At 42.6% G+C, this 21,979-nt stretch overlaps 1 protein-coding gene across 2 annotated transcripts in view; it reads left to right on the forward strand.

Moving 5' to 3' along the window:
* The first annotated feature begins 4 nt into the window (after positions 1 to 4).
* The window catches only part of BZW2 (basic leucine zipper and W2 domains 2), a 57,541-nt gene continuing 35,566 nt past the window's right edge, over positions 5 to 21,979 (forward strand). Inside the window, exons 1-2 of one of the 2 annotated variants that reach the window (XM_035319629.1) lie at positions 5 to 153; positions 20,756 to 20,820. In XM_035319629.1, the coding sequence (XP_035175520.1) occupies positions 20,763 to 20,820 (58 nt within the window). In that variant the 5' untranslated portion in view covers positions 5 to 153; positions 20,756 to 20,762. Of the gene's footprint in view, positions 154 to 14,061; positions 14,086 to 20,755; positions 20,821 to 21,979 lie in introns of those variants that run through there. The other variant, XM_035319631.1, reaches the window with a different exon arrangement.

The following is a 21,979-nucleotide window of genomic DNA, read 5'->3' on the forward strand; positions in this document are numbered from 1 at the left end:
GTGCCCGGCCTGCGCGCCTCCATTGTCTGCCGCCGCTGACGGTACCGCCAGCACAGCCGCCACCGCTGCCCCTGCCGCCCCTGCTGCCGCCCCGCCGGCCGCCCGCCCGCCCTGCCCTGCCCTGCCCTGCCGCAGCGCGCAACCACCCGACAGGTGCGGGGCGGGGAGGCGCGGGGCAGCGGGCGGCGGCAGCCATGGAGGGGCAGCGGGCCTTGCCCAGGCCTCCGCCGGTGCCTCGTGGGGCTTTGGGGTTTATTTATTTAATTGTATTTTTTTCGCGGGTGGAGTTAAAGCAGCCGGGTGAAGACCCGGTAGGGCACGGCACCGCGTGCCGGGTGGGGGTGGGGGGGGCTGGGGGAGCAGGCTTTGGGGCGTGGGGAGGCCCGGCCCCGCGCCCGCTGCTGGCACCTTTCTAAAATTAAACCCGCGGCGCACGGAGAGCCGTGGGGCACGTCCAACTTTCCGATCCGCCGCCGGGCCTCCGGGACCTGTGGCGGTGTGTGCTAGGGCGGGCAGCAGAGCCCCAGAACCCGGTGCTGAGCGGGGGTCACCCCGCAGCTGCCCCGTCCCGCTCCCCGCCTGTGCCCCTGGCTGTTGGGGCGCCTCGTGTGCCGGTAACCGATGGCCGGAGGCACAGTCTCGCCAGGAGCCTGCCAGCACTGGTGGGTCGCCCCACGGCTGCTGACGGCTGGGGTGTCTCAGCCACGGCTCCCCGTCGGTGTTCCCCAGGTGCCTGAGCCCCTGGAAGGCCTGGGGGCACCCGGCGGGGCGCTGCCTGGCCGCGGGCGAACGCGCTTTGTGAACCCGAGCCTGGCTTCACAACTCCCTGGGTACACAGCCAAAGCGTAATGCAATTTTATTTTAACAAAATGGTTGAGTTCTGTGCGTCTTCCTGGTTTTAAAAGTCAGGGAAATACAGGGGCGTTGCTATCATCCAATTTTATTTCAATCAACAAGTGCAAATAAGCGAGGCTGCTGTGTCCTGGCATTGGGGCTCTAGATGATAGCCGATTCCCTCAACTTCTGTACGTGGGGGACCAAAATCACCTCGAAGGAAACACTCCGAGGACAGAAGTGGTTTTTATACGCTAGCCTTGAAAGCAATGCCTGTTCGTGCTAGCAGAAGGCTGTCGCTGGCACAGCCACAAACGCTGAATTTAGGGTTTAAATAGTCCTTTGTCAGTTCACTGCAGGGGGTGAATTTTACCCGCTGCGAGCAAATTTTGTGATATTATAGCATGCCGATAATCTCTGTAACACTGTTAAATAACAAGAGCCTACAAGATTCCTTTCATATTCTAAAATACCCCTAATTTCAATGTACAAAAATGTGCACGTTGCGTTTTTTTTAACGTGGCAGTGTCAGTGCCGTCCTCGCACCCTTGTGCACTGAGTAAATGGGCTAACGAAATTTTTCCCTGGCAGCCTCACTGGAGCGTGTTTAGTGACGAAGGCTACGGGAGTGCTCCATCTATAAGAGAAATAAAATGCTTTTAGAATAGTGCTTTAAAATGCTTCTTGCTCTTACCCATCAAAGGCTTCTATGTGACCTTCAGTACAGTAGTGAGCGGACATTTCACAATCTTCTGTTTATCCTTCCTGTATCCTGATGAGGTAACGAAGTGCTGTTGCCTCCATTTTATGTATAGAATTTGAAGCATGGGGACATCAAATGACTCTTCCACAGTGGTGTAGGAAGTCTGTGTCGGGGCAGGGCACTGGAACCTGAAAGTGTAGGTTCAGAACTCTTGTGTCTTACCCCTCAATGCATTTTCTTTTATCTGCTGTGTCAGCTTTTTACATATGTTGAAGTCGTGGGTATTGTGTAGTGATTAATAATGTAAGTGTTGGGCATTACAGAGGGAGAAGGAAATGTTTTTTGAGTTTCAGGTGATAAGTGTTACATAGGGGAATTTCCCGTGTTTCCGTATCAGGTTAACTGTATGTGTGGTGCTTTTGATTTCTGAAGCAGGCACAAATGGTGACTTGTTTTCTCCCCCCAGTTTGCTGCAGTAGTGTTCATGGGAAAGTATGATGGCTGTTGTAATGAATGCACAGGTGATTCTAAACACCTGATTTTTTTTTCACAGCTGTCAAGAGCAAGATTGATGCGAGAAAATAACAGGGATTTTTTTTAAATCTAGAAACGTTTGCTTTTGGTATGCAGTAAGTTTTTTGGGGAGTAAATCTAGGGTAGAAGAGACTGTCCTATTCCTTGGACAGTACACTGTGAAACGTGGTCTTTGGATGTGAAAGAGAGGAAAAAGAGATGCGGGACTGGTTTCACTGGTTTCAAGCCGCTTTCTCCCTCCCTGCCAAGTGACTACCCTTCACTTGTGTCTTGGTGGCTTGTTTGAATCGCGGTGATTGTAGTCTGCTGATGGTGTCACAGCTCAAAGATCCGATAGCCTCTTTCTGTGCCAGGTGATCAGAAACCTGGTCAGGCCCGCTACATTTTTACCTAAGCAAAAATACAAGAACAGGCCAAACAAGTATTTTCATGACATTATTTTCCTAGCTTCCATCCCACTGGCTCACAGCTAGGCACTTCCTGAAGGCAGAGTGGTATCTTGGTGCTTACCTTAGAGCTTGGTAGCCTGCAGTGTTGTGGGCTCTTTTTTCAAATTTAGGTAAGCTTTGCATCTGCAGCATCCTGTAGTTATGACTTTCACAGCTGCATGAAAAATTGCCTCCTTTTATTTGTTATTGAACCTTCTACTTAATGGCTTCTTTTGCTTTCTTCCTCTCTTTTTTTTTAAATTCCCTGCCGTAGTTCCTCTTTTGAGAGTCAATGAAAAACTGTTCCCTATTCACCTCTGACAGGCACGCAAAGTTTGATAGACCTGTATCATCCCCCACCATTGTCTTTCTGCCACACTGACATTTTAAGTCTATTTAGGCATTCCTGTGTAAAAGCCATTTCATATGGTTCTCAAGTGATTTTTTTTAAAAATGGTTCTGCCTTCTGCATGCCCTGTGCTGTGGGGAATTTCCTTCAGTTAGAGCCGAGCCTTCGAGACAGACCTTTGCTGGGTTCTGGACCTACTGACTCCAATTCTGATAGTTACATCCTGGCCAAAGGAAGGAGTGTTTTACAGGATTATTCGTTTAGATTAATTCAAGTTCATGCAAGTTCAAGTTAGGTGTTTTTTTTTTTTTTTTTTAATTGCTAGAAACATCCAATGGTTTTTCCCCCTCTAAGCCTGTGGATAGGTTACTTTTTTTTTCCCTCCCTGTTGATTGGCATTGTATAACTCTGACTTCCTTAAGTATTTTTGTTTTATTGTAAGCATTTTTTTCTTTTTAGTTTTCTTCTCTATTTGCATCTCAAGACAGCTGTTGAATCTGTAGTCTGATCTATCAACATTGCCAAGTCTTATTTTGAACCAAAAGTAGATTATTAAAATACCTCAAAAAAAAAAACCTGAAAGTATCCACGCGCAGGAGTGAATGATACATGCTCAAACACAATAGATACATCTCTGAATGACAGGGTTTTCCTATAGCCAGGGTGTTCACCTGAGACATGGAGAGAGATTTCCATCTGCTACCATCTCGTATTGGCTGTGAAGTGCATTTCTGAGTATATGCTTTTATTTCTGTGTATATCTTTTAACTCCAAGTTGTGCAAGGGCTACCTGTGTGATCTTCCCCAGATAGTGAGGCAGTGTATAAAGAAAGACTTCTGAGGTGTTAGGTATTGTGATGATGAGGATAATGTGAATATTTTAGATAAATGTGCATTTGTAGCACCTGGCTACAAATTTCTTTTAAAAATAATCCCCTGCTCCATTAATACGATCAGCAGTGGATCTGTAATATGGCAAACAAATGACTTGATTTTGTATTCTCTTAATTGTTTCTTCTGGATGATCCTGATAGGAACAACTTGCTCTGACAATAGATCTTTTTGTTTTTTTGCTTTTGTTTTTATTAGGAGACTTTAAACCATTATTATTCTCTTTTATTAAGAGAACGTCAAGTTTTAAATAACTTGTTTCGTGTTTATGAATTCCAGGTAGGTAGATACTTTAATTTTAGTCCACCTGTAATAGAACAAATGGTGTACAAGCAGCTTTTGGCTGAAAAGGACAGGTGTGTTTAGTGGCTGTGGAGTAATACGTATCAGACAGCCAGCTAAGCACCTTTGTAAGACTAAGTTCTTTCCCACTTAATCTTTGCAACTGGTGTCTCCTAAACTAATTCTGGATTACCGCAGCTTCTGTAGGAATTGGTTTGCTGTGCCCTTTCAGCTAGGTGCTGGTAAAATAAATTAAAAATCCCAGAGATGTAAGATTGCACATCGCTGAAAAACAGCGTTGTGCAGAAGGACTCTGGTAAAGTTTCAATGTAGGTCCCACTCCACCAGTTTGTAATCGTGAGCACCGCACTGGGGGAAGTCCCTGGCACCTGTGTGTCGGTAGCTGCTGGTGATTCAGGCTGGAGAGTCCCGAGTTATTTTCTGTCTGTGAGTATCAAAGCTTTTATCTGATGAATGGTGGAGGTAGTTGGGTTAAATATATCTGGTTAGATCTAATCTGGAAGTAAATTTTTAACATAAGATAAGGTTCTGTAAGCTCTGCTTACATTATGCAGTCACCTACAGATAGTGTATGTGTTTGCAGACCTAAGCCGACTGTTTAGGAAAGATGAGTAAAATTATGCATTGAATGGATATGGACTGTTCAGATTGCTTTGAGTGACTTTTTTTTTCCCCTGCTTCTCATCTTACTGTCTGTCTTCATGCCTCCTGTTCAAACTGAAGAATTCTCATGTTTGTGTTGCACATCTGACAGTGAGCTGTTGTCTGTGCCCATCTCACTGCCCAAGCCTACAAGTAAAATAATTTCCTTCTGGTACAAAATCTGTGATAAATTTTACCTCTGAACTGCTGTGGCTCCCCTTCAAACTGTGGATTTGCTTACAGGTACTGTTTCTTTTGCAGTGTGATCCACTGTTATTAAATATGAGTTCTCCTCAACTGTTGCTCTGCTTTCTTCTTAATTTGAAATCTCAATGATCTGTTCAGAGAACTGAAATACTCAAAGATCGTTCAGCGGTAAAGCTGGTGTGCGAGAGGGAAATTGGCAAATGGAAAAATCTATTGCTTCTCCCTGGAGAGAACAGCACGTGGAGTGCAGTGCCTGAAAACCCTTTTGAACTTGCTGGCCTGTGCTTAGATCTAACTGGAGATCTTGTAAAGAGTGCAAAAGTCAAAATAAAAGCTAGTCCAAAGTAAAAAGAGAGTCCATTGACCAGAGGAAAACTGTGGTGCTGTGGTGCTTGTATGTAGCACATGCACCTTCAGAGCTTCCTACGTGCCATAAAGCTGAGAGCAGAATGAAGTTGAGTTTCAAGAAGAGTATTTGTTGACTTCGGATTAACAGCTCTGGCATCTGGTAAAGTGAGGCTGTGTGCTGCAAACACAACCAAGGGCAGTCATGTATTTGTAAGGCATCGCTGGCAAAGGAACCTTCTGAATCGGATCCCAGTTTGTGCCATGGGGTTGGGTGGCTGCAAGGGGCAACTCAAGTCCATCAGATTGAGACACTAGGGCATCCTTACACACACTGCTGAGGCAAAGGGAAAGCTGTTAAGAGGTGAGCTGGCCGTGAGTAAATATAGGAGCTGAAACCTGGGTAAAGGCTGGTATATGTGGTAGCAGCTTTATTTTCTGTTGCTTTGTCTTGTTCCCGCTGTGTCTTTAGAAATGCTTTTATCACCAGGTGTGTCTCAATGTAGTAAAATGCTTCCTCCATATAAAATCTGTTTTTCTGAGTTGCACACTGTGTTTTGTAAATTCCCAGAAAGCAGGAAAATATTTCCAAGAAGTGAATTAGTAGCAATTCCTACCCTGACAGAGGCTCCATAAGAGCTGTTTATTTCTCTGCTTCATAGAACTTTTAGACTAGGAATGTGGTTTAGGAGCAGTATTTGCATTGATTTTTTTCTGTAGATTTTTTGAAATTTATTGACTATATCATACAAAAACGTGTTTTGGAGTCCTGGGTAAGGATTTGCTCCATGTTGAGTTATTTGTAGCGTCAGATGCAGACGTTCTGTATAGAGATTGTAGTTGTTGCAGACTCATAGTAGCGGACCAAGATTACTGCTTTTGGCTTCAGTAAGGATGGATTATCTCTGGTGAGAATTAGAATGGAGAACAGACAGGTCATGCAAGGAAAATTGCTAGATGCAGTCTGGGACAGAAAGGTCAGTCAGGGAAATGGGAAGGAAACATCTCTTGTGATGTCTTCAGTCCCAGTGAGTTACACCCTTCTGCTACTCTAGAAGGAACAATTAAGTACAGCTTTGGGGTTGCACCTCATTGTGCTGACCACTGTTTAACGTTTTTTTTTTTTTTTTTTTTTTTTTTTTTAAGATGTGTTTTCTTTTCATGAAGAAAAAGAAGTCTAAGCAGCTCAACAGTTTGTAATTTACAGGCTTAAGCAATCTTTTAATTTCATGTTTTGTTTCCATAAATAAAATCCCCTGCTTCTCTAGAAATGGTTTGAAGAGGGAAAATTCATTCAGTCCATTGAAGTTACACATTAATCCTTTTTATTTTGGTAAGGCACAGGATGTGAAATCTTAGCAACGTGTTACTGAGCCTTAGTAGATAGAAGGGTAGGCAGTTATTTGCACTGACAATTAGGAAAACAAAGTATGCTCTTTCAATACACAAGAAAACAACCCTTTTAAGAAGAGGAGATGGTGAGATGCTTCCTAGTCTGCACCTTTCTCTGTGCTAGCCAAGGTTGATATGATGGGTTTGGCTAGCATCTTGCTGCTGATTTTTGTCATCATCTCTGTGCCTGTGAGATTGCTGCTGAAACTTGTGCTGGTAGCCTCTCTCCTGGCTGCTTTGACTGTCTTATCCCAATGCGTGGCATTGTGTGACTGGGCCCTAAGGACCCCAAACCCTCAGCCAGTGAGTGCAAGGGAAGCTTGATGTTGTGCTGTTGAATGCCATCTTCTGTCCTAGATGGCTTTATCATTTTTCCCCTCTGTTTTGTGTCAAAAGGAGACCCCAGTCAACATGTCCCAGGGCATTCTGAATTCTCATCTCTGTCCTTAAGATCCCATGTATCTGTCTCAGCTCCCTTCCCAGCCCAGGGAAATACTTGCTTCTCCCGTGCTGATATGAGGATGAGGTCTTTTGTCGGGTTTTGAGCTTGGCCACCTTGTTTTGCATAACTCTAGTGGAAGACTTTTCCTTAAATTAGGGAAAGCATGCTCATAATTCACTTTTCTTAAGGAATTGAGGTGAGGTATTTATGTTTTCAGTTTTTGTTTTAATCCTGTTACAGTGTTAACAGAACTACTGGTGTGTACTAGAAAGTCCGGGTGCTCTCTTCCCAATGTGCAGTGCCATCGGTGTGTCAGTTTATTTGCTTTGCTGTGTGCCTCCAAGGTCTGTCTTTACAAAGCAGGCTGCGTGGTGACTCCACTGCGAAATTGCCAAGGTGCAGTACAGTCATGTCTCTGCTGTGATGAGGCGGGGTGGTTCTTGAGCTCTCATCTGTACAGCAGTCCCTTACAACTGCTCTGTGATCACAGTGGCATGCGTAACTGAGATTCATAACCTGCATTTTGTTTTTATTTATTTCTGGGGAATGCCAATAGTGACTGGTCGTCCACAGCTCCCTGAAACCAAGTGTTTCAAGCCGAAGCGTTTCATGGACAGCCTACGTGGTGCTAGGATTAGTTCGGTGGTTGAATGCCCTCCCTTGGCTGCCTTTGTCTCCTGGGAGCAGGAAGGCCTGATTCTTCTCCCTATTCCATTTGTTTTGTGTTGTCAGTGTGAACAGTTGTTGACAAGTTCTCCTTTGGTCAAAATACCTTTGCAGTCTGATCTGGGACAGCTCAGTGGTGCAAAATCGGCATTATGGTGTGAGGAGGCACAGCAAGTCTTGTGCAGCTGAGGGAGAAGAAGTTGGTGCTGGGGGAACAGGCATTGTCTTCCTGCTGTAGACCAAGATGTTCCCCACATACTCTTTTTAACATCTGTTACCTTTTTTTTTTTTTGGTCATCTGAATATAAATTTCTCAGATCCTGTTAATAACTAGGCTAGTAGATTACTGAATTACCTTAATTGGTGTTCTACCTCAGTGTTCTCTGGTGTTCTCAGCAATTGGTTAAAAAAGCTTCATATCAACATACCCACAGTCTGAAATACCAACTCTGTTTTTCCCCTCAATATTTGCAGAAGAGGAATGGCCTTGCAACATTGCCAAGAATAGAGGAAAAATGCCAACTGTCACAAAGCCCCTGATTGAATCTCATGTTGAATATCTGCCTTCTTTTATTTTACAATAAGAAAAAGAAATTTAGATTGGCACTTCAGCCACCTTTGCATTTCATCTCCCACTAGCAAAGGACACATGCCAGGTTTTTCAGTTTCTCAGCTTCACGCATCGTATCAAACTGGGCAGGGCAATATTCAGGGTGGGATGCAAATGCATTGGACTGCATGGGCTTTAACAGTCAGCTCACTGACTTTGAGAATTTGACCGTCTCCATGGCTAAAAAGATCTACATTTGGGGATTTTAGCATGAGTTCACTTTTTTTACGTTAGAAGTAATTTCTCCATCTCCCCGCCTCATTGTACAATAGACACAGTAGCTGTTAACAGGTATTTTGGCTTTTGAAAAGCTGCTGCTTCTTTCAGACACCATGAGGTGTAGCAGCGCTTTTTTCACTGAAAGTTAATGTATTTCATAGAAATCTTTTCTAGATGTGTGAGAAATCCACATTCAAGAGCTGTGGGTTAACTGGTGTGGCTTTTGAAGTCCTCAGGGAAACTAATCAAGGCTTCCATTGTGTTTTCTCAATTCAGGAGGAAAAAACAATCTTTTAGCTGTCTCATTAATAAATCTTATAAATTCTTAATATCTTTCTTTCCTGTAAGAAATGAGTTGTAGAAATCTAATGCAGCTTTTATTGGCGCTCGTGCTCAGTTCCGTGTCCATTTCTGTGCATACGCCTCCAGACGTGCATCGGGTGCAGCCGTAATTATGTTACCCGCAGAAGGAGGTTGCTGATGTTGGTCTTTCTGCTGCATGAACAATGATGCTGTAAACAATAAAATAGGTTTCCCTATTAATTGTGTCAATTACCATTGTGCTGAGCTGACATTGAGACAGGCCAAACGACTGCAAACCAGACGCACGCGCCTCATGCTGAAGGAAGCAAGGCTGGCTAGCGGAGGGGTGTTGTGATGCCCATTTTAGAAGTTGTTAAACCTACTCTGGTGGTTCTGGGTTTGAAATTGGTAATTCCTGCACTGACTCGTGGCTTCAGAAGGTGGGTTGGGTGTAGGTGGCTTCTCGTGGTCTCACGCTGAGCCTATTTGCCAAGCATATTTGTGGTAAACTGGATTTTTAACAAATTTCCATTTAAACAATGGAAATTTATGAATCATTTAAGAAAGATAAGCAATTAAGTCTACTGATTTTAACTATGGAATTGAATAATACACCATTAGTAATTGTAATATTGTTAATTTTGACTGTATAATTAAACTCAGATATATTTAGCTGTCTCTGAGCTATAGACTTTACACAGATTATAAATTGACAGGTATGAATTGATTTTGCAGCACTGTAGAAACTGATGTAGGAAGTTGGAAATTTATGAGAGTCACTTTGATTAAAAATCTAGAGCTGAAGCTGTTTGCAAGAGACTCCCTTACATCCTACCCAAAGATGGGCAAGTAGGACATTTTAGATAAACTGTTTTCTGGAAATGTTTGCTTTTCTCCATTGTTTGTGAAGGGAGCCAAGGACTGCGAGGTCAGACTTAGAAGTTTGTTGTTGGTTATTTTTAGAGTTAGGTCAAATGCAGAAGCAGCTGTAGTGTAACCGTCGCTGCCCCCATTTGGGATTTTCTGCAAAGTGTGGTGGAGTGGGGTGGGTGCTGTGTTTGTGCTCCGGTCTGCATCAGGATGAAGTAGGTGCCTCAGCTGAAGGAGTGTTTTTGGCTCTTCAGCGTAAGCATAGGGTGAGTTTCATGCTGTTGGCTATGACGCGGTGCCCAGGTGAGGTGGGGGGATCCGGCAGCGTGCCAGCACAGGAGTGAAAGCGTGTGGCTGGCCGGGGGTGGGAGCAGCCAGGAGCTGCCTCTTCCACCTCAGCTGCACTGTTTGCAGCCTGGTTTATGAGAATTTCAGTGTGGCATTCGTATGATGCCGGACCGAGTAGCATAGGATGTGATACGGTTGGATTACTTGATTTGTTTCTTCCCAACATTTTGGGCACAGTGTGGGGAGCTGCTCCAGGGCCAGAGCCCTGAGCTGCCTGTGTGCTCTCGTGGTCCATAATGTGCAGCAGCCGCTGCTTCATAGTGCTCTGTAAGGACAGTCATGGCACTTGATTTGCTGACATCAAAATACTTGGACCTGCTCAGTATCAATTAGTAATAAATTTGATGGTTTGGCAAGTGCCGTAACAGGCTGTTGACTGAATAACCTGTACCAGTTAACAGCTGATTTCTTCTTCGCCTTGCTACCTTGCTAACCATGGACCCAGACCTCTCATCAGGCAGTGACACCTGTGTAAAGTCCTCGCCCCGTCAGTGTTTGTCATGGTACTAATGTTGATGGCAGAATACAGAAAGTTGAAGTGATGCAGGGTTTTCTCAACGCTGAATAAAGCAGCCGTGGCTGTCTTCACTTGTGAATGTGTATTTAGCTCTTGTATGATTTCTTGTAACTAGGAGGGGAATTCAGTTGTAGTAGCCCCTTTACCTACGCTTGTAATGTTGGCTGACATCAGCTGTAAAAACCCAGATGTCACAGTGCTGAGACTGGTGACATCACATGGGGGCAAGCAGTAGGAAGAGAGTAACTGGGATAAAGCAGCTGGCAGCACGTAGGTGGAGTGCTTCAGCTTTTTGCTTTCACAACTGAAGACAACTGGTTTAAATGTCTTCCGTCTTCTCAAAAGAAGCAACTTAAAGGCCTCTTATAACATTAGAGTAATAGAACATGCTGGCTCCAGTCAGTCCTCTTGTGATTTTTGTTACTTCTCCTCCTTACCTGGCCTTACTGCTCTGGCACCCAGCCTGCAGTGCTTTTGTTACGGTTCTCCCAAGTGGAATGTTCTGCCATGGGTGATTAACACCTCTCGTGCATTTGGGGATTTGAGAGAGAGCGTTTCTGGAAGCACAGAGCTAAGGAGCTATGTGGGATGCATGACGCCGGCTAGTTTCCTGACCTCAGACCAAAGCTTGACTTGTTAGGACAAATGGACCTTTGCCTCAGAGTCTGGTCTCTGAAAATGGCCTGTAGTAGTTGGGTAGGTTTTCTTTAAAAGAAAAGGGGGGGAAAAAGTGTATGTATAAACCTAGATAGATGTGAGCTCTACATTTCTTTCTTTCATGCACTTGTCACACTTCCAGCAATTTTCAGTTCAGGAGTTTCTGCCATCCTTGTGCTTGATAGCCCTTCTGTTAGACAGACTCTTCCCTGAATTTGTCTTAAGAGCTTTAGAGTTGCTGCACAGAGGTGAAGAAATGACTTAATTACTTTCTGAAGTAAGACTGAGAGCTCTGATATGTTGGCTGCCAAGTCTTGGGAAGGATAGCAATTACTGTCCCCTCTTTGCTTGTCCAGTCTCTGCTATCTATTTTTCTGGCCCACAAAGGCTAATATAATAGTCAGTTATGCAGACACTCTGTGCCACGTGTTGTTGTGTGTGTTTTTTCAGCTGCCAACTTGTTGATAGGAATTCATATTTATTGCCATAGAATTATCTCAGCTTAGGCTGAGAGAAATTGGATCAATCACTGCCTAGAAAACAGCTGTTTTCGTGTTGAAGGTGTGTGGATGTTTAGTGCTCTCATCACCCACTTCAGGAATTTGCTCACCAAAACTACTGCATCCTGTCAGCATGTTCAGCCAGCCAGGAGAAAGAAGCAGCAGCCACAGAGTCTGCTTTTGGGATGCAGAGCAATGCAAGTCAGTTACAGGCTCATTTTCTGTCCAAGTGACTGCTGCTAACAGCATAATTGGCATTGGTATGTTTGGAATAGCTGACATGGTGCAAAACATTGCGTGTTTCTGCTGCTGGCTCTTGGTACCATCTCTTTTTTTGCCAGAAATACCAGAATTCAAACATCTGAAAGCCCATTCATTGCCCTGAAGGTAAAGAGCCACATGTTAACATGGTGAACTCATTTTCCTTGTACAAGCCTTGAAGAAATGGTTAGAGAATTTTAAGTTAAAACGAGCTTTACTGCATGCAGCAGTTGTCTCTTACTAAAGCCAAGGCCTTCACCGCTTGCAAGTCTGTAAGAGGTGCTGACTATTAATACATCCCTCCTCCAATTACTGTATTTAGTTCATGAAATAATAAACTGTTAGCAGTCGGGCGGCAGTGCTTTCTTCAGAATCCATACTTTGTATTTAACTTTTTGAGCTTAGCCATTGTTGTTTTGAACTTAAAGGTTTCCAGATCCTGCGGTGCCATGTCCTGGAAATACTGGTGGTCTCTGTGCTTTTGCTGCTGCACAAAGCTTTAAGACACCAAGAAAGATGGAACCGTCACGTCTCTGATTTTATTGATGTGATTGTTGAATTGTATGAGTAGGGTTGACACTGAAAATATTACTGTCGGTGTTCATTAAAAAAGAGGAACAGGGTGGACATGAGCAAAGGATTGTTACTGTACATGAGAAATGTGCTCTTGTACTTGCCTCCATTGCTGAGCTGTTCTTATATTGTCTTGTGTCTGACTGATGCGTTGCTAGGAACGAGGCTTTTCTGATAATTTTTTAGCATGGTTTCCCCTGCATACTTGTGTTCTTTGGTTTGTTAGCTCCTGGTTCACAGGAACTATATAAAGTAACTCCAGTAAATGATTTCTTTATATATTGTGAAGAACATCTAGCACAACTTATTCTGCCAAACAATACTTTAATGAAGGATGGAGCAAAATTGCGACAGTACCATCATAATCTGGTTTTTGCAGAACTTCAGTTCAATTAAACCATGTTCATACAGCAACATGGTTTCTTACAGTGATAGCTGAGATGGTTGTATTTTTCCAGGATAAACTGTGCATGCTCCTCTGAATTAAATGACCATTTTTTAGCATTTATATGGTCCACTGAAAATGGTGTCTTGCATTAAAAACAAACAAAAACCAAAAAAGCTCCACCACCACCACCAAAAAACCCTCATTAACTTTGGAGAAGTGTTGTGTTCTGCTTGTTTTCTAAGTTAACCTGATCCTAACCTCTGCCAATCCGTATTATCGCCTTCTTTTTCTAAGAGGTTTCTCTTCTGGCAATCCATGCAAGCTTTACTTTGATGACTATCATCACCTTAAAATTAATATTTATTGCATATGAATGGATCTGTAGCAAAACATCATCTCCATTACCTTGGGCGCCCCAGTTAAGAGCGCAGCAGTCTGAGAGAGCTCTCAGCTGAAAAGCTCCTACTGATACCTTGTCCTTGCAGAATTATATCTAATAACCCCTTTCAGCTGCTGAAAGAAACCTTGTAACCGAAAGATAGCTTTTTGTGTGTGTCAGCCCAAGTGTATGATTTCATTTGCTCAACTTGTATTTTCACCTGTCAACGATTAAGATTTTTTTTCTCTGTTCTTTTTGACTGTGCCGTGACTCACACATATTTCATGTGCTTGCTGATTACAAGACACAGAAGCCCGTTGCCTTGGTGGTTCAGTTCGCAGTTCCCTGACTTGGTGGAGTACATCTGGAGTACTTCAGGTGTGGGAGGTTTCTGCCTTGTTTTTACCTCCTTATTCAGCTGAGCAGCTTCTTTAGAAATTCTTGGTTACTGACCTAAGAAATACCTGCTCTCCTGAAATCTGTGCGTTGGGCTCCATATCTAATTCAGTCTGTTATTGTATTATAATTAGTGGGTGTGAGGTGGTTGGTTTTTTTGACTCTTTTTCAAGAAGCATATCCCTCTGCATCCCAGTTTATCGTTAGTTGATGTGATTTATGGTGTGAAATTTAGTGAGTTTGTCTTCTCATTTTTGTCTGTGCTTCCTTAGTTGTCAGCTGGATAACTAATCACAGATCACACAGAATTCTTGGCTGCAGAGTCTTCGTGAGCACAATTTTTTATTTTTTGTTTAACGTGTGGTAAGTTTCATTCTGGTCTGGTATTTGTTTTCTACTGGTTGAGTACTCGCTGCAGAAGGAAACAAATTCCAATTGTTTCATCTCTTTGTTTTCTCCCTCCCATTAGATATAGTATTAAAAAGACAAGTGCTTTTGTTGCAGTGGACACTTGCTCTTTAGTGTGGAAAAACACTGTCTTGTGATTTAAAAAAAATAAAAAATAAAAAATCAAGTGTCTTCGGAGCTTCTGGAAAGCTCTTTTGGAAAAGACAAGGCATTCAGTGCTTGTAGAAAACCTTCTACAACACTATCTTAAGATACTAAACGTGATATCCACTGGTAACTAGGGCATGTTTCCAAGTATGAAATTAAAGGTCGGTATCTAGTTGCTTCGTGCACTGTAAGATCATAAACAAAATTAATCCATAACAGAAGATGTGTCTTTCAGCACTAAATTTGTGAATTAACAGTGTTGTTTTACACAGAAATATTAACAGCACGAGGCTGATAATACTTAACTTACACATAGCTGTGTGACTGCTTAATCCCTTTGCGTTACCATTGAGATCATATTTAAAATAAAACCTGTGAGGGAATTTTGAAAGGGTGAGGATATTACAAATGTTTTACTAGCTCTTTGTAATTACTGATATCACTAGGAGAAAGGTTTCCTAAACGTTATAATTGAGGGTAAAATAGCAAGATAAACCTTACAGCTTCCAGTGTTGCTCTTTCTGCTGCTGGTTGAAGTTACAGATGTTCATGTTATCAGTCAGTCATTTCTTTAGAAATAAATTGTTTTGGGATTAGAGGGCAAAAGCAAGAAAATGGTGATGAAATGGTACAAGTCCACCTGAATGCTTGTGGCTCAGCCCTAAGTGAGGGCACTTGCCCTTGCTGGATTTCCAGAAGTGCAATTGAAGAGGGAGAAGAGGTAGAGGGAGATGTGTTTTCATAGACCTGCTCCTCTCCCACCTTTAACACTGGGGACCGTGGGAAACAGCAAACAGAACCTTTTTTATTTTCTTAATTTTGTAATGGTGTCAAAGTGAACTTTGAAAGGCTGTAAGGAGTGTCTCTGCTGCTCTTCATGTTACTGGCAACTGACGTACAGGCTCACATGGGTAAATACAGTGCTTCTCTTTCATGCTGACCAAATCCGGGAAATGCTGGCACCCAAGGTGAATTTCTTGGGAAGGGTGTGAAAGCCATGTTGTAACAGAAAAGGTTTTATTGCTGCAGCTGTTGCTGCGGCTGTGAGGTGAGCACTGTGGCAAGCACAGAGGTTGCATGATGGATGTGCTTTGCTTTCGCTCTCCTCTCACTGCACTGATTTGCAGTGAAACGCCTGCAGAAAAAGAGAATCGCAGCACAGGCTGAGTATCACAGTGGAAAGTGGGAAGCCTGACAAGGATTTGGCAAGAACCTGTGGCTACATTACATCCACTCTGTCCTGTCGTCCCCTTAAAACGCTTTGTTCCTCTGCACTGGAGATGATTTATGAGTTTTCCACCTACAGATTTTGTTCACTCATAATCTAGCTGCCTGCTGCCTTCCCGGACAGCAGAGGCAGCTGTTCACTACATGTCGACACGTTTCCTCTCTAGCAGAAGTGCAAAGGCGGCTCTTCCTCTGTGCCACTGGAGTTGGGTAATTTGTTTTTAACATACTCCCTTGGCTTGTTGCTGAAAGACAAAAAAAAAAAAAGCCCCAAACCTAAGTCTGACATTAGCCATGAGAATGTGAAAACACCAAATTACTTTCCTGGATGAAAAAGAGACGATAAAACCTTTTAATGTCCTGCATATTCCACTTCTAGAAAAGCTTGATCTTGATACGTGTTTTTTCATAGAAACTCTCACCATCTATGCTTGTATTTCATTTGACTTTGTGATGAGCGCTAATGTTTTGCACGATGTGTGAGTGAGGGAAGGCATTGGAGATGATTCCTTCCAGCACCCGTTCCCATGAGAGCTGTGCTTGTGGTACCCTTGCTGCTCCCCAGCACCACCTCAATCCTGAGCCAGCAGCATTGGGACCCACGCAAGGGGTTGCAGCCTGCTGCCACAGGCTTCCTTGCAGGGTTGCACTGCCCAGGGCACACAAGGCCGTAAAATCTTGGGAGGGGAGTTTAATAAATGGTTGCTCTCTTCTGATGTTGTCTGGCATGGATTTCTGTCCTTCTGCAACTGGGGCAATGTGGTTTTGCTGCTGTGAAGCAACTGGTTTTGAATTCTTCATAAGCACATTAATGTTTGAAGAATCTGAGATGTTTCTGACATTTTTGTTAACGTGTAAAATAATGCTTTGAAAAATAGAATTGGTTTGGATGAAGGTTTCCAGTATTTATCTTTGCAGTTTGAGCTATATATTTCCACAACCAAATGTTCCCAGTGTTTTAGTTTGGCAGAAACATTAGCTTTATCAAGGCTTTAAATGATTTAGGAGTTAATCATCATAAGAATTTCCCTGTGGCATGAATAAAAGACTGCATTTTTCTAACTTCTTAAGCCAATTCAAACTTGCTAAAGCTCTTAACTTTATCAGTTGCTGGTTTTATTAATTAATCTTTTTAGTTAATGCTGGTTTTGTTGATTACTACAATTTTTATTAGTTGTTTTGTGAGGATGGTTTGATTATAAAAACTGCTGTATCATTATGTGCATCATATCTACAACTGTAGATGTCCCTCAGTCCTGCTTTGCAGGAGCCTCTTAACAGGAGTGCAATCTGGAAAACTGTTTAACTGTAGAACTGTAGTAAATCTTGTAGCTGCAGGTTAGTTACCAGCAGGCTTAGACCCATTCTGGACTGTGGTACATGGTTGTCTGCTGGTAATGATTTCTGGCACGTCCCACTTGAGTCAGCCCAGCTTTGCTTGTGAGACACCTGCTTATGAAATGCCAGGTATTTGGGTGTGCAGTTTGAACACATGAATTTTCTACAGAAGACTTTCTAGATCCAAAAGAGAGAATCAACAGTGAAATGGCCGTTGCTCTGCCTCTCTCATTTTCCCTAGAAGAGTGGGGTCTGTGAAAGAAGCATGCTAAGGAGCTGTCACTGCCACGTCTCTTGGTGGACTTGAAGATGTAGGGATGACTCTTGTTTGGGGTTTTCTTTTTGAGGCTATTTTCTCCCTACCCTTATCCATCCTCTGAAACCATACGACTTACCTTCCTGGTGTTTCAAAACTTGCCTTTGGCTTTGAGCTAGTCTGTAACTTTCAAAAGGGAAAGTATATGTAATAGTTCAAGGTTTTTATGATTTTAAGGTTTGATAACTACATGATACAAGGCAGGCTTAATGTGGTGCAATCAAATGTTCTGTGCAAATTTGTATGCTGTCAGGCAAAACTTAAAGCCTTCAACCATCAGTTCTGTGCTATTAGTAAGTTCTTGACTTATTTTTTTTTTCCTTGCATTCACTTCTGTAAACATCTGGTATGGTAGCAAAAGCACTTTAAAAATTCATTCGCAATACCTGATGTTATTTGTAGTAGAGAGAAGCCCCATGGAAAGGACAAAATGTATGAGGAGCGGCTGAGGTCGCTTGGTTTGTCCAGCCCCGAGCAGAGCAGGTTGAGGGGAGGCCTCATGGCGGCCTGCAGCTCCCTCACGAGGGGAGCAGGGGGCAGGCGCTGAGCTCTGCTCTCTGGGGACAGCGACAGGACCCGAGGGAACGGCATGGAGCTGGGACAGGGGAGGGTCAGGCTGGGGGTTAGGGAAAGGTTCTGCACCCAGAGGGTGGTCGGGCACTGGGACAGGCTCCCCAGGGCAGTGGTCACAGAACTGAGCTGCTGGTGTTCAAGAAGCATTTGGACAATGCTCTCAGATATTTGGTTTGGTTTTGCGTGGTCCTGTGTGGAGCCAGGAATTGGACTTGATGATCCTTGCGGGTCTTGTCCAACACAGGATATTCTACGGTTCTACAAATCATTGGGTTAGTTTTGCTCAGGCTCATGCTTCTGCAGTCTCCCGATGACAGTGCCTTTGTTCCTGCTGGGCCAGCGCTTTAGGGAGTGCCTTATAAAGCCTGGCCCTCACTCGAGCAGATTAGAGCACAATGTATTTAAAGCTAAATATAGAAGAAGGCAGATCCTGTGTTCCTAGTAATTAAGTGTTCAAGAGTCTCTTCTGTTGCACTGAACCTCTAGTCATTAAATCTGCCACAAGTTGCAAGTCTTACTTTAACTTTTTTCTTTTTTTTTCTTGTTCCCAGCTGTCTTAAAGGGCATAATTTATATTCACAGGAAACAGTTTTAAAATCCAGTAGTCAACCTTAAGGTGCATGCAGCTCTTCTGGCAGTTTAAAAATACACCATGTCAAAGGAAAGAAATCTAGTGCTAGAAGTTGAGCGTATGCATTTCTAACCTCTACAGCAAGTGGAAAAAAATACTGGTAGTGCTAGGATGAGGTCAGATGCCTTTGTTCATTTCTTTGCCCCCAAAGCTTCTATTTTTTTCATAAAGGAAGTAGGCAGTGTTGATACTAGCCCAGTAGCACGTTTGTGCTCTGTAAGAACCGAGACAGGAAGATTAGGTCTTGCTTATTGCATGGCTTGCATGATATGTTATGGACCCCATGCCCGTGGGGTTTGAATCTATTGAAGCTAACAGTTTCGGTCCCAGAGCAAGAGATAAGGCATCACAGGCAAAGCATAAAAATAAATAAATAAAAATCTTGGAGAATATTATACCCTGTGGTGACTTTTACAATTAATAGATGACCACAAAGACAAAACAGATAAATAAGTCACACCTAGCCTGTCAGTGGCTGACGGCTGAGCTGTGGCTCATCGCAGCTGGCTGCGGGATCACCTGCCTAATGGACTTGAAAAGCGCCTCCCGTTTCTTGGTTGCTGAAACAGCTACATGGGGGAAGGAGATGTTTGAGCTCTGTGTGAAGAGAAGCTCGGATCCTACAGCATTTTTGAAAGATCCTGTGGTATCATGGTTTGCCATTAATTCTCCTTGCAGCTGTGTGAAATCATTTTCCAGAAGGCTATTTAGTGTTGTGGTTGTTTTGAAATGCTCTTAGTCTGTTAAAGTGGTGGCTTTAAATCGCGGTTATGAATGTTGGCCTCTCAGTGTAACTCTTGATTTTTTACTTTTTATGACTTGCAAGAAACATAAACCAAACTGGACTGTGAACTTGATTTGGCACTTCCCAGTGCGTGCTGGCATTTTCTGACTGTTAATAAATCGTAGACCTAGACTAGAAAGCAGCGGTTTGCCAAGTTACATGTTTGAAATACTGCTAAAGCATCCAGCTAGTGACACTGCAACTAGATGAGACAGTCTGGTGAATGGGAACCTGTTATACAGTTAGAGCACTGTTAACAGAGTTAAGTAAGCTTTCAGGGTAGAGAGACCATTGCTTACATAATACGATGTGATTGAGGGCATCTTTCTAGCCACAGAGCTTGAGTTTCTCTTTCTTCACGCTAGGAAGAAGTGTTGGCAAAAGTACGTACTTGTAAACCGGGCCTGCAGCAGCATGAGCTTCCTGTTTTAAAACTTTAATTGAATGAGTCCATGATGAAGAAATAGTACAAATTTATGTAAAACTGAACTTCTTTGGAGAACAGATCCAAAGGACAAATCTTCTTGTACGGTAAGGCTCAGTTCTGGATGAGCAGACCATCCGTAAGGGTGACCTGAAGGCCCTCAGGGGGTGAAGCAGGTGGCTGGTAGGTCCCAGCAGTGACACTGCTGGTGGAGCAGGACCAGGACAGTGGTGACAATTGCGACATGCAGAAGGGCTTCACTGTATGCGTGGTTATCTGCATCCAGCTGTCAGGTTGGGTGATCCTTGTGTAAGCTGTCTCAAGCAATTGAACCAACTATATCCGAAGCTGAAAAAAATATATATTTTTTTGTTAGATAAAATGGCATTAACGTATCTGGTTCCCAGATATTTTAGCACAGCATGATGAGATTTGCAATTAAGGTCTGAAGTAATGAGCCCAATATTTTTCACCATTCTTGTTACATGATTTGCCGTATAGGTCCTTAACTATGTATTTGTACACAAAAATGACGGGTGGAAAAGTTGGTTACCTTTTATTATATTCACAACAAGCACATAATAGCGTTTTAGGAAATGAAAGTTCATCAATGCATCTTCAGCTTGGAAGAAATGTTTGGGAGAGAACTGATGGTTAAGGTGTTGTTATTTCTCCAGCAGGACAACATGTAGCCCTGAGACTCCAGCAGCCCAGCGTACTCTCTGGGCTGGCTGGGTGGGCTGCACTGTTGTAACCCTGTCCTGGCAATACAGGCAGAGGCTCCTTCCTTTTCCTGCTTGGCTTTGAAACCTGTCTTGCGTGGGGACAAGTGGCTTTTCTGTCCGTTTCTTGTATTTATGGATGACAAGCAAATGAAGACGGAGGCAGCAGGGGGACAGGAGCAGTAGTTTGCTTTTGCCTGCTGTCCAGCTAAGGTATGAGAGAAGTACATCTCATCAAAGTTATTATTGGCTTGTAATGCTCTTAATCTTCAAAAAAATATGAATTATTCTTTGAGTATACATCAAGAGTTTCCTTTCCCTTTTCCACACCAGTATTTTGCTCTGTTGAATGTTTGTTTTGCCTTTAGGTTAAAATGTTGTCTGTGAATGTAATAGTAAAAACGTTTTTCTTTTTCTTTTTCCTCCAGAAATTTTATGAATAAGAATCAGAAGCCGGTGCTAACAGGCCAGCGGTTCAAAACCAGGAAGAGGGGTAGGTTAAGCTACATGTTTTTATTTTTCTCTTTGTGAAAACTACTAGAAGTGGAATAACTGACATTTAATAGATTAAGGTTTTTCTCTTAGCCATATTAAGAATACAAATGGTATTTGTTTCTAAGCTATAAAGATTCTATTATTTTTGCTGTATATTTAGGACATTATTGTTACTTAGTTTGGTTTTACTTGATATTCATTCTTAAAGAAGCTTTGGTTAAAGAATTACATTCTAAATCAATTTCTACTGCATTTATATATTAGGAAGAAAACTTATGGAACGTTTGTCTCGGGTATTTCTTAAGGTATCCCTTCTGACTTAGAAAGAAAACTATGAACTTTAAATAAAAGTTTGCATAAAGAAAATTATGTGGAATTTTGTTTTTATTTCTTTGACTCAAGTCAGTGCCAACTATAAATGAATCTTTTACTTCTAAAAAGGAATTCTCTCACCTTGCTTCTCTATGAGATGGTCAGATTATCTCATTGGACATGCTTTCTTGAAGAGCAGAGGTTAGAAAGCTACTTTAAAAAAATAACAAAAAAAAACAACACACGAGCAACCAAAAATCCCACAAATACTTTTCTCCTCTGTTAATGTAGTTTGTTCACTTTCTATTGTTAAAATAAAGCACTTAATTGCCATGGCATAAATGCCCTATTTGTAATAGTGATAATAGTGATACTGACTTTCTACAGACATGACCAACGGTCTTTTTCTTTATATACTCTATCAATTTTTAATGAGGGCAGGTGGTGCTGACTGTACTGATCATCCAAGTACTCTGTATAGCAAGTGTCATTCTGACATGCTTGTTCATATACGTAGAGTTCATTTATCACAATTTAGGTGTCTGAGACAAATGAAAGCTGAGCACTTTGATGTAGAGAGCAAAAATATTGATAATATATTGATCTACTCAAAATATTGATGATACAATAATTGATGATCTTTTTCAGAAGATGTCTGGTTTGTGAAAAGGCGACCTAGACATCTTGCCGTTACAATAGCAGATTATTTTGGTGTGCACAGATGGAGTTCCTATCTGTCACGTTAACAGATTTTTCCCATCTTGACTTTCCTGCTTCTCATTAGAAGCTAACACCTGGTCTGAGCTTGTTATGAGAGAGAATGTGAATATGAGCATTTTCTCAGT

The sequence above is a fragment of the Oxyura jamaicensis genome, chromosome 2, assembly GCF_011077185.1.
Source record: "Oxyura jamaicensis isolate SHBP4307 breed ruddy duck chromosome 2, BPBGC_Ojam_1.0, whole genome shotgun sequence".
Lineage (NCBI taxonomy): Eukaryota > Metazoa > Chordata > Aves > Anseriformes > Anatidae > Oxyura > Oxyura jamaicensis.